The 13,376-nt window shown below is 37.6% G+C and overlaps 1 protein-coding gene across 4 annotated transcripts in view; it reads left to right on the top strand.

Annotated features, from left to right (window-relative positions):
• The window catches only part of LOC127570846 (centrosomal protein of 170 kDa protein B-like), a 66,553-nt gene that overhangs the window by 9,387 nt on the left and 43,790 nt on the right, over nucleotides 1–13,376 (top strand). For all 4 annotated transcript variants that reach the window (XM_052016737.1, XM_052016745.1, XM_052016751.1 and 1 more), the window contains exons 5-6: nucleotides 1,827–1,883; nucleotides 1,967–2,108. In XM_052016737.1, coding sequence (XP_051872697.1) covers nucleotides 1,827–1,883; nucleotides 1,967–2,108 — 199 coding nt within the window. The remainder of the gene's footprint in view (nucleotides 1–1,826; nucleotides 1,884–1,966; nucleotides 2,109–13,376) is intronic.

Below are 13,376 nucleotides of genomic sequence, written 5' to 3'. Positions count from 1 at the left end.
AGCAGTCAGCCAGGTTTCTAAGTACGAGTACCATGTTTATGAGAAAAAGATAAGGGTCGTATATATTTTTTTAAAGACTTTGAAATGACCTAATTGATAAGATATCTTTATTAGTCACATGTACATCGAAACACACAGTGAAATGCATCTTTTGCGTAGAGTGTTCTGGGGACAGCCCACAAGTGTCGCCACACTTCCGGCGCCAGCATAGCATGCCCACAACTTCCTAACCCGTACGTCTTTGGAATGTGGGAGGACACTGGAGCACCCAGAGGAAACCCATGCAGACGTGGGGAGAATGAACAAACTCTTTACAGACAGTGGCCGGAATTGAACCCATGTTGCTGACATTGTAATAGTGTTACGCTAACTGCTACACTACAGTGCCTGCGGTTTTGAAGGAGAATGAGAACATTGGCCTACTAATCGGAGTGCAGAAGTGTTAATAAGCACATAATGCAAATGCCAGTGACAACTGGGAGATTTGAGATTGTGAGGATATTGTGGTCCAGGTTTTCAAATCCATGTAAATGATTTATGTGGCTTCAGGAAGTAGAAATGGAAATGCCTTTTAATGTGACCGAACTCTAGTAAGGTTGGATGGTCTTTACTTACAAGAAAGTGAAAGAAAAGCCAGTAATTTTATACATTGCATAAGTACTTTTTCAACAGCAGGCTGATCTGGATCATGTTATAATGTGGTTGTATTCCAGAGTGCCACCTTGGTTTAAAATGTTTAAAGGTAGAATTGAGCATTGTTTTGATATTGCACTTTCAAATGAAGTGTTTTCCATACCTGTTTTGTTCTTGTAGATTTGCATTGCTAATGTTATAGTTTTACTATTTGTTTCTTGCTTAATATTTCTTTTATAATCCATTAAAATCATTTTGGATTGTAAAACGGTATATTTTACAGCTCCTTTCAACAAAAATATTTTTTCTGCCAGATATTATCATTTTGATAGATTTCTAAGCCATCTATTTTATTTAAGAAACATTCAGTTAATAAATACATAGTAATATAGTTTTTCTTTGGAAACTAGTAATGGCTTCTATTTACAATTAGGGAAGCCATAACAAGAAATTACAGTGCATAGATGTGAGAGTAAGATAGCAGATCTCATGGCACTGCTTTTCTCTCACTCCTAATCCACTCTGTTCCTCTCTGTACAAGTCTTCTTTCTTTCTATATCTTGTATTTGATATTAATTCACCTTGTTCACTATGCTCTCATCTTCTTTAATTAAAGAGATAAGTTACGTATTTTAGGGGAGGTTGGATAGACATATTAGGGAGGAGGGAATAGAGGGTTTTACTTAATTGAAGTTACATAAGTTAGGATGACAGGGAGCTGAAGTAGCGTATAAACAGCATCAACGGTTGGCTTGATTGCCCTATTTCAGTAGTACATTTTGAGATTTTGTGTGTGTCTATGAATGCATTGTAACTTTAGCTTTATTGCACCATTATCTAGTTGACATTCCAGCAATTTGACTTGCAAATACAGTGTCCTATCAGTGTGCATGGGAAAAGTCTGTTTGATATTGTTGATCATCAAACTCAACATTACAGTAAATTTCTGATCCATATTTAAAAAAAAATCTTCCATGGGAAGGCAAGCCTTAGGAACTGCATACTTGGTTAAGAGAACAGCGATATCAATAATTGAATAAACCTTTCAGAATGGTGCTTGACTCCAAGATTTTGGGATTTATTTGTGTAATTGCAGGAGCAAAAGGAGCGAGATTTAGAAATTTAAATTGATCTGTAATTTGTCTCATTCTTGAAGTATTTTCATAATTTTGCTTTCTTAACAAATATCACATTCAAACATGTATATGTTGGAAAAAAGTACACACAGAGTTCCTGAAGAAGCCCTGAAGGTAAGTGGAGCTCAGCCATCATATAAATCAAAAAAAAAGAGAAAATTGCTATCTCATCTTGTTTTTCTTTTGTGTCTTGATAGCATGAGAAATACACCAGTCAATTTCAGATACATGTGAAAACAGCAGAAGATAAGAAGGTGGAACAATCTGATATGGCACAGGACCAGTCAAGTACAAAATTGGAGTCACCAAGACAAAATCTTGAAAAGACTGAAAAGAAAGGTGTGCGTATTTGTTATTCTTTGGCAATATTGTAATAGATGGTTTGTGTCACTCTTCCCTTATAGCAGTTGTTGATAAAAGAATACTACATCAATTGCATTAAAATTTTGGGTGGATTGTAATGCTTCAAGTTGAAAAAGATGAAATGTTGCAATCCATTCAGAATTTTAAAATACAATCTAGTTTTCAATGGGAAAGGATCGTGAGGTTTATTTGCAATGCCTCTTATCCTTAAGGTAGAATTGAGATTTGTTATTTATGTAATATATTGGTAATTCCAGTAGCCTGCACTGGAGCTTTAGCTTGGCCTTCAACCTCAGTATGCGTTCAGGTGGCAGCTGTATTACCAATTCATTGTGCAATGGTGCAGACTAAATGTACAGGGAACAAGAAAATCTCTCCATAGTTTTAAGAATGCTGGCTGTTTACATCTTCATACAGTATGTATCAAAATAGAGGAATAGGTCCGCAGCCAAAATTTGCCTTTATACATCCCTACTGCAGAAAACACTTGCCATCTCTTAACTGCATTTAGGAGTACTAGTTTTATTTTTCTGCAGCTGAATCTGGATGAATTATGGGCATATCTTTTTCTAGCAATCTGGAAATATGGATGGCCTTCCCATTTTGGATTCCACTTGAGCTCAATTCCATAACTCCTACTACAAGCACATGTAAAAGCCCAGGGTGGCCTGTTCAGATTTTCCCTTATTCCTGACAATTGTGCAGGTTCCTGCTGGTGTGAGTTCACCTCCCACTCTTTGGTGCTCCACTTTAGTTACAATATTCAATGTTGATATAATGCATCAAGAGAATTAACACAGCACCTAAAAATTCTCACTCATGAAAAAGGAAAAATTATATTATGTGCACTTGTTCTACAGTTACCTGCAGGTATAGCAAGCAGATAGAAAGGCAATTGGTATGACAGCCTTTACTGCAAAGGCATTGCTGTACAAATGTAAGGCACACTTGTGTCAATTGTAGATAGCTTTGGGACAATTAATGGAAAACTGTGGGCAGTATGGTCTCTGTACCCAAGAAGGGTATACACTGGTAAACTATTTATTACTATCCCATCGAGTGCAGATTCATTAAAACACTCAAGGTATTTCTATCTGAATGCTCATAGGTACATGCCACCAGAAGACATGTGTTCAGACTATGCTCTGCTGTGTCAGGAACTTGGCATGGAGCCCTGCTGTCACTCCCACCAAGTTGAGGGTCGATGAGATTACTGTTTCATAGCTGCAGGAATGCAGCAGTGGAGAGGGCAAGAGTTGGCATCAGGTACCCAGGACAGCAGCACCATGTAATGCATTTCTCTATGAATAATGACCCTTCTTAGTGCTGATTCCAGTAGCACTGCCGTCCCTGGGAACACACCCTAAGTGCTAAGCAAGGTACCAGTGTATCTGCCTTGGAGGTGGCACAATATAGATTGACTAGGTTGATTTCTGGGATGGGGGACCTGTTTATGAAATGAATTTGAAATATTGTAATTTAGAAGAATGAGAAATGATCTTCTTAAATAAGATTTTGAAGGAGATAGGTTAGATCTTAAGTGTCTGTTTCTTCTGGCTAGAGAGGTTAGAACTAGGAAGCGCAGAATAAGGGGTGAGTAAATTAATGAGGTAATTCAGTCAGAGAATTGTGAATCTTTTGAATTGTCTACCTCAGCAGATTGTGAATGCTGAATTCTTGAGACTTCTCAGCACTTTTTTTCCCATTGTCAACCAATGGATATGGAGATTGGGTGGAAAAATGGAGTATCAGTCATGATTTTGTTGATTGGTGGTGTAGGCCAGGCTTCTATTTGTTCTGTTCTTGTAAGTTTAATTTCTGTTCACAGATTAAGCACTACATTTTTTAAATGCCTCTGCAATACATAGTATAGCCCATTCATTATCAAATCTGCATTTGGATGTAAAGAACATTTTATTCTAGCTACAAACACAGAGTTCCTAGCTTAGACATATATGCTAACAATTCAGTTTTAATATTACTTCCTGACATTGTGATGATAGTAATATTATAGTAATAACCTGGAGCAGCTGTTTCACTGGTAGCAAAGGAATTGCGCTGTAGCTGAATCAATGCCAGAATATAAACTAAAGCAACAAAAGGTGGACCAAGAGATGTGTTGCCTTTTTTTTGGTCACTCTAGTGTTTTACCAGTGATCCAGGAATTGCTGCTCAATGTTAGTCCTCTATTTTGTAAACTTTATTTCATTGAAAAAAGAAAACCTTATTTATATCAGCAGTTTAATTTTATTTCCATTCCCTAAATCAAAGATGTTTGTTCATCGCTATTTTGAATGATAAATTCAGTTACATGCCAAATTTGCACATGGATGAACGTAATGATTTTTAAGTAGTAAAACAGTTATCCACTTCAGTATGAAAAACAAAGGTAATATCTGGAAGAAATAGCGGAGGTACTTAATACTTTACATCAGTATTCACTACGGAAAAAGATCTGGGTGATTGTAGTGAGGACTTGCAGCAGGCTGAAAAGCTTGAGCATGTGGATATTAGGAAAGAGGAGGTGCTGAAACTTTTGGAGAGCATCAAGTTGAATAAGTCGCCGGGACCGGATGAAATGTACCCCAGGCTGCTGTGGGAGGCAAGGGAGGAGATTGCGGAGCCTCTGACGATTATCTTTGCATTATCGATGGAGATGGGAGAAGTTCCAGAAGATTGGAGGGTTGCGGGTGTTGTTCCCTTATTCAAGAAAGGGAGTAGAGATAGCCCAGGAAATTATAGACCAGTGATTCTTACCTCAGTGGTTGGTAAGCTGATGGAGAAGATCCTGAGAGGCAGGATTTATGAACATTTGGAGAGGTATAATATGATTAGGAATAGTCAGCATGGCTTTGTCAAGAGCAGGTCCTGCCTTACGAGCCTGATTGAATTTTTTGAGGATGTGACTAAACACATCGATGAAGGGAGAGCAGTAGATGTACTGTATATGGATTTCAGCAAGGCATTTGATAAAGTACCCCATGCAAGGCTTATTGAGAAAGTAAGGAGGCATGGGATCCAAGGAGACATTGCAATGTGGATCCAGAACTGGCTGGCTCACAAAAGGCAAAGAGTAGTTGTTGAAGGATCGTATTCTGCATGGAAGTCGGTGACCAGTGGTATACTTCAGGGATCTGTTCTGGGACCCTTACTCTTTGTGATTTTTATAAACGACCTGGATGAGGAAGTGGAGAGATGGGTTAGTAAGTTTGCAGATGACACAAAGGTTGGAGGTGTTGTAGGTAGTATAGAGGGCTGTCAGAGGTTACAGCGGGACATAGATAGGATGCATAGTTGGGTTGAGAAGTGACAGATGCAGTTCAACCCAGATAAGTGTGAAGTGGTTAATTTTGGTAGGTCAAATATGACGGCAGAATATAGTTTTAATGGTAGGACTCTTGGCAGTGTGGAGGATCAGAGGGATCTTGGGGTCCGACTCCATAGGACGCTCAAAGCAGCTGCACAAGTTGACTCTGTGGTTAAGAAGGCATATGGTGTATTGTCCTTCATCAATCGTGGAATTGAATTTAGGAGCCGAGAGGTATTGTTGCAGCTATATAGGACCCTGGTCAGACTCCACTTGGAGTACTGTGCTCAGTTCTGGTCACGTCACTACAGGAAGGATGTGGAAGCCATAGAAAGGGTGCAGAGGAGATTTACAAGGATGCTGCCTGGAATGCGGACCATGCCTTATGAAAGCAGGTTGAGGGAACTCGGCCTTTTCTCCTTGGAGCGACGGAGGATGAGTGGGGACCTAATAGAGGTATATAAGATGATGAGAGGCATTGATTGGGTAGATAGAGGCTTTTCCCCAGGGCTGAAATGGTGGCCACAAGAGGACGTAGGTTTAAGATGCTGGGGAGTACGTATAGAGGAGGTGTCAGGGGTAAGTTTTTTACTCAGAGAGTGGTGAATGCATGGAATGGGCTGCTGGCAATGGTGGTGGAAGCGGATACGATAGGGTCTTTTAAGAGACTTTTGGATAGGTACATGGAGCTGAGAAAAATAGAGGGCTATAGGTAAGCCTAGTAATATCTAAGGTAGGGATATGTTTGGCACAGCTTTGTGGGCCGAAGGGCCTGAATTATGCTGTAGGTTTTCTATGTTTCTATGTAATATATTATTTAAAAAGTGCAGGATTGGGAAATGTTGATGTAAAAGGGACCTGAGTGTTATACACCAGTCACTGAAAGCAAACATGCAGGTATAGCAGGCAGTCATGAAGACAAATGGTATGTTGGCCTTCATTTCAAAAGGAATTAAGCACAAGAGTAAAGACGAATTGCTGCAATTATGCAGAGCTTTGGTGAGATTACACCTGAAGTATTGCATGCAGTTTTGATCTCCTTTCCTAAGAACAGCTTTGTTTCTCACAGAGGGACTATAGCAAAGGTTCACTGGACTGATTCCTGGGATGGTAGAACTGTCATATGGAAAGAGATTAGGTCAACTAAGCCATATTTACTAGAGTTTAGAAAAATGAGAAGGAACCTCAGTGAATCATGCAAAATTCAGACAGGGTAAGGAAGACTGGATGCAGGGAGGATGTTTCCCCTGGCTGGGTTATCTAGAATAAGATCACAGTCTCAGCATATGGGATAAGATATTTAAGACTGAGAAGAGAAAAGTTTCTTCCCTTGGATGTTGATGAAGCTGTGGTATTCTCTATCAAAGTATGTGGTGAAAGTCAAGCTGCAGAATATATGTAACGTTGAGGTAAATAAATTTTTGTACACAAAAGGGGATTGCAGAAAGAGAAGGAACATGGTATGTAATAGAGGTTCAGACATTATCATGTTGAATGATCTAGGAGGCTTGAAGAGGCATGTGGACTGCTACTACTCCTATTTTTAATGTCTGAAATGTATTTTAAATTCAATTAATTGCCATTATTCCTAAGTAAAGTAAAGCCTAATGGAAAATCTAAGGCTTTTTGAAATTAAAATCTTAGCTACTCGGGTACCTAGAAGTTTGTGTTATTTAAGCATTTCATTTGTATAAGCCTCAAACCAAACCAAAAGTGGTCATTAGAATTTGATATTCTATTAAAAGGAATATCTGATTTTGCAGTATGTTCACTTATTTGCTGACCTTACATGAAGCTATGTAGTAAACACTTAAAAAATGAATTTGAGTAAATAATGAGGAAAGCAGTTAAGGCAGATATATTATCCTGGGGTTTATATTGTCCTTGCTGCTATTATACTCTAATGCGTATTTTACGATTAGAATATAAAGGCATCTCTGTTCTGACTGCCAGTTTTAGTTTTAACATGTAGGAGTGTGTGGAATTGCTGATTTAGGCATTTTGACAAAACTAATAGTTTTGCATTCCTTCCTACAAAAGAAACTGTTGTCTAACACTAAGGCAGTAAAATTAACAAAAGAATGTATATCTGCTTACTAATTTTATTACTTCCTACTTCTTTGGAGAATAACTGCATTCTCCATTAGATTTCACATTATTCCATTTATTTACAGTTTAAATTTATTTGGTTGTTTTTGTCTCCACGGGTGCAAACAAGTTTAATAATTATGAAATAATACTAAATTATTTGCCTCATGTTGTTTCATCTTTGTCTGCTATAAAGTTGTAAGTTATTTCTCAAAATGTCAAAGAAAAGCAAAACCTTGCAGTTGTTGGAATTGTAAAATAAAAACAAAATGCTGGAAAACACTCAGCAGGTCAGGCAACATTTGTGGATCGAGAAATGGGCATGAATCTGCCAGTCGGGTGCTGATGATTCTCTTTAACTAACCTGCATTTCTTCAAGAAAGTCCCTAGGCCCAGTGGTGGCTTAAACTGACAGTGGCATTTTCTACTGTGTTGCCAGCTGCCTCTGCATTGCACCGGTGGAACATCAACAGGGTAGCACAGAAATCTGCCTGCTGAGCCATTGGTCCCATTGAAATTAGTAGGAAGAAATGGTTGTCAGGATAAGAGTAAATAGACTGTTTTCTACTTTGATTTAATTCTGTTAGTTATGCATAATTAATTGTTTTTTAAGATTTTTAATTTTTTTTAATACTACCGAGGTGTTTTTGAATATTTGTGAATGTCAGAGAATTAATTTAAATGAGAGCTTGGAGACAGAAGGGACTGCAGATACTGGAATCTAGAGCAAAAAATAAACTGCTGGGACAACTCAATGAGTCATACAGCGTCCATGCAGGCAAAGGGATATCAACGTTTCAGGCTGAGAGCCTGCATGCAGTCCCTACGCCTCCATGGATGGTGCTTGACCCTCTGAGTTCTTCCAGTATTTTATTTAAATGAGAGCTTTGTCTGCCAGTGAGCCTAAGAGCAGCGTGTCCTTGTTGTCAAGGTCTTTCTGGCAGCACAGCTGGTCACTTATGCTTGTGGAGGTGCTGCACTCTGCTCGGGTGTGCTGGGTCATGGCAATGAACCAGCCACTCAGGACCATGCTGAATTAAACAGCATGGTCCAAGGGCAGAGAGACTATACTTTATTCCCATCTGAGGAAAAGCTGATGCAAATTTGGCACTACAGAATTAGTGGTTCTCCAAAAGGATTGATGCAGTGCAATTCTGTTAGAACTGTGAATGGATCATGGTCAGCTAGATTAAGAACTGTGAATGGATCATGGTCAGCTAGATTTGAGGCTGAAGCTCAGAGTTAATTTATAGATTCCTCGCATTATTATCACAACATAGAAGGAGGTTCTTCAGCCCCTTGAGTCTCTGCTCTCAGAGCAACTCCATCAATCCTATTCCTGCACTTAATTCCTGGTAAACTATTCTCTGTCACATGCCCATCAACTCCACCCTGATTCTCCTACCACCCACCTACACTAGGGATAATTTACAGTAACCAATTAACCTACTAGCCAGTGTGTCTTTGGGATGTGGGGGAAAACCAGAGCAGCTGGGGGAAATCCACACTGTGAGATGGAGGACATGCAAACTCCTCACAGACAACGCTTGATGTCATTGAACCCAAATCGCTGGAGTTGTGAGGAAGTTGAAGGGTCTCAACCTGAAACGTCAACAGTCCATTCCCTCTACAGATTCTGCCTGACCTGCAGAGTTCCTCCAGCAGTTGTTTTGGTCACTAAGCTTAATTGACAGGGAAGTTACCCAGTCAACTCTACTCTGATTGGCTTAGCATTGTCACAAAATGCATTGTATTTTAAAATAAAAGTTTATTTGATTATTACACTGCTGTTTTGAGACATAACTTTGTGCAAATATGAAAATTGAATTTCCTACATTACAGTAGTGACTATGCTTCACAAGTTCATTGGCTATAAAGTGCTTTGGGCTAAACAGAAAGGAACATGAGTGGTGCTGTAGACATGCGAGTCTTTCTTTCTGTTTTCTTTATAGTAAAGTCTAGTTGAAACTGTAAATTACATGAAAAGTGATTTGCCTAAAATAATGTTTCAGTGTCTCTAAATAAAAGAAAGGATGTTTCTGCTCTAGTTTTAAAATTTAGAATTAAAACATTAAAGGAATCTTAGAATTCAGTAGAGTAGATATTCATGCTGCCTCCGAAATTCATTCTGTTGAAGTCAATGAAATGAAATGGGAGGCAGAATACAGAGTACAAATACATGGTACATTTAGTGCCACTGATTCAGGTAGAATTTCTTTATTTGACAGTCATAAAGCCAAGGTGCCAAGTTCAGTTGTAATGTACTAAATTCTGCTCGTTTTAATAATTAATATTTTAAGCAATCAATGAAATTTCCTGTTGAAAAATACAGTGCATAAATTATATATAATACTGCAAAATAAATATAGAACTGATTTGAATATTCTCAGCTGATAATTATGGAGAATACAGATGTAACTGAATTATATTAGGACCACTGTAATGGAAGGAAAATTGCTTTTCCTGCATGGTATAAACCTTTTCTGCTGAATACTTTGTGTAGTTTGAAAATTGTTTGTTTAGCAAAGATTTTTATATGGTTTCTGCCATTGCATGATGGGAAACTCTTTCTTTGGACTTGATGTTTAGTGGGTGTTTTATATCCGGCCTATTTTCTATTATGCTTCAATGAACAAGTTAATGATGGTTTTGAGCTTGGCCTATGTGCACATATAAACGCATCGTTTCCACACTGAAGCACAGACTGATGTTGGAGTGACCTGAATTCTGAGTGGAGGCAATGTAGGTTGAATAGCTTGCCATTTGTGCTTTAGATTAGCTACATTCCATTGGGAAGCCTGTTGCCGAGGTGAAGTGCTGCATTATGTGAGAAAGATTGAGAAAATTGTGATTGCTGTTACAGAAATATCAACAGGTGTATGCTGCAAATTAAAACTAATTGAAGAAACTTGCAAAACTGGATTAGCTTGTTTAACTTGAAAATTAGTTTAGTTTAAAACTACTCAGTTGAAGCTGACATTAATAAGGTTTGATTTTATTGGTGCATTTTGGTAACTGTGTCTGATATAGAAGGATCAGATGGTGGGAATGTTACACTTTTTTTAAGGAGGCATTAAAAATGTCCTTGGATCTTTTTTCCCTGTGTAATTTCTTGCCATTTTGGAGCTGGGAATAGATTGTCTGTATCTGGAGACAGGTGAACGATAGGTCTGCCCATTGGAGATGGCTGAATGCAGTTATGGTCTGAAATCTATGATTTTGGCCTGGAATGAGTTCTGAGGTTGGCTTGTTTTTAGTGCTGATGGAGTTGGATGATTTTGCATAGATGACATAGGCACAAATGGAATTGGTGGTTCAAGTCATGGATCGATCTTAGGTCACAAGATGCTTGTGTTGATTTTTTTTATATAAGGACTAATAGAAATTTGCACAGAAGGAGGCCATTTGGCTCATAATATCTCTAGAGACCAAAGAAGTGCAATCCAGCTTGTTCCCAGGTTCCAGTTTATGCTCTATAACCTTGTAAGCTGCTGGACTTAAAGTGTACATCCATGTACTTGTGATGAGGATTTCTGTCTCTCTTACCCCTTTGAGGCAGTGATTTCTGGATTCTAACCACCATCTGGATGAAAAATCCAGATAACTACTAAGCATTTTGCCAAATTTGTATCAATTGCAGATTTCAGATTTGTGTTTCCTGAATTCAAGTTCAGGCCATCAACATATAACAAGAAAAGTTTTGGTCCTAATTTTGACCCCCTAAGGGATCCTACTGCACACATCTCTCTAGTTGGAAAATCAATTCTTAATTACTGCTTTTCGCTTCTTATCTCTTGGCCAATTACATTTTTAATTATTCATGCACAGGATGTGAAAATCATTCAGAAGGCCAGTGTTTACAGTCCATTCCTAATTGAATTTGAGAAGAAGGTGACAAACTGCTGTCTTTAACCATTCAAATTTGTGCAGTGAAGATACCCTGAGAGGTCTTTCAGGGAGTACCAGGATTTTGACCCAATGACATTGGATCAGTACATATTTCCAAGTCAGGAGAGTGTGTGACTTATAATGGAATATGAGGTAGTCATACTGCCCTTGTAGTTAGCAGAGATTGTGGATCTGGGATGAGGATTTGGAGAAGTTTGATGAGTTGCCTCACTGTGTCTAGTGAATATGTGGCTGAAGTACAAATTGCAAATCTTCATCTCTTGCATAGAATACATTTCATCTTAAATTTTTGCTATTGTGTACAACTTGGGTTTCTGAGTTTTTCAGATTACATTTATTCTTTTGGTTATGCGTATTTTTGTTTTTGAGTCATTACTTGGTAAATATATTGCATTTGGGAGGATTTGAAATATACTATACAAAAATATACAGGAGCATTGTTTTGTAAGTATATATCCTGACTTATGTCCTTTTTTGAAATATATGTTAGACATCTACCAAAAGTTAATAATCACAAGGAGGACTGTTGACTTGCATTTGTTTGAAAGGCAAACCTACTGAAGGCTGGGGTTGAAGTTTTAAGCTAACAGCCAACAGTTAGTGTTTAATGAAAGATGTTTTGTGTAAATTGAATTAGAGTGGTGCATGTCACAACATGCTTTGCATCAGCACTAGTTTAGTCCAACCGTCAATATTATTACTCCACTATGGACTTGGGAAGGGAGAAAAAATTTACCACCAGGATTGAGAACATTTACTCTCTGAGAATTAGAACAAATTTAAAAGCTTAGGTGTGTAAGGACACATTTCCATTTACAGATAGTCCTTTAGGAACAAAACAATGGGAATATCTGTAAGAAACCAGCTAATTTGTATATAGAATAGAATGTATGAGTCATATACTTCATGATGGCATTGAATCAACTCTTACATTTTATTAAGATATAATATTTATAAAAGCAAATCATGAAAGATTTTGTTGGACTTTTACGGTAAATTTAAAATGTTTTATTAAAAAAAAGTGAAGAAATAAGCAGCAGGCAAAACTTTATTGAATTAGTTGAAGAAATTAAATCTGTAGAAATTATTACCTCATCCTTGGCATCAATGAAAAAAAAGTCTGTCACACCTGAATCATGTGCTTAAATAGTTTTGAATTACATGTTTTGACCTTGATGATTCAGTAACTAACTTATTAATGTAAACTAATCCAAAGAGGTTTAGGCAGTGAATTAGGAAGAAAGCACAAAGCAATGATGGTGTGGTAGGTGAATATTGCCATCAATCCTATGTATGGCTAGATTATGAATGAGAGTTGGAAAATAAGAGTTTGGACATAGTTGCAGAGAGGAATGTGATTTTAGTCATGGAATGATTTGATAATTGAACAAGAATTTGTGACCAAGAGGATTAGAGATGAGCTAGGATCAAGGATAACAGAAGCAATGAGGTAGAAGTATAACACACAAATCTGAAAAGGTACGTAGGCCATTCAACCCTTCAAATTCCACCATTCAATTTTATCACAGCTGTGGTGCATCAGAACTTAATTTATCTAACTTTCCTGTATATCCTTTATGTTTTGATAAAACATTACGATTATTGAGGCTGTGAAGAAAAAAATTATCAAACTTGATATCATTAGTTTCAGTTTTTTGGAGAGTGAGCTCCAAAATTCTTCTAAATTTTGTATGTAAAAGTGTTTACTGAGTTCAGTACTATTTAGCCTTGAGATAATTATAAGACTTTGTTGAAAAGCAAAAAATTGCAGATGGTGGAAATCTGAACTGTACGAGTCCAAAAAAATCTTCTATTTATAAATACTTAAATGTTTTATAAATATTTTGTTAAACTGAAACGCGGCATCTGTATTCTGAGCATCTTGTGGAGAGAGAAATAGAGTTAATGTTTCAGGTCAGTGAACATCAGAACAGGAAAAG

Source organism: Pristis pectinata, chromosome 1 (genome assembly GCF_009764475.1).
Source record: "Pristis pectinata isolate sPriPec2 chromosome 1, sPriPec2.1.pri, whole genome shotgun sequence".
In the NCBI taxonomy this organism is placed as follows: domain Eukaryota; kingdom Metazoa; phylum Chordata; class Chondrichthyes; order Rhinopristiformes; family Pristidae; genus Pristis; species Pristis pectinata.
The sequence above is the reverse complement of the archived record's forward strand: the minus strand, read 5'-3'. Positions and strand labels throughout refer to the sequence as shown.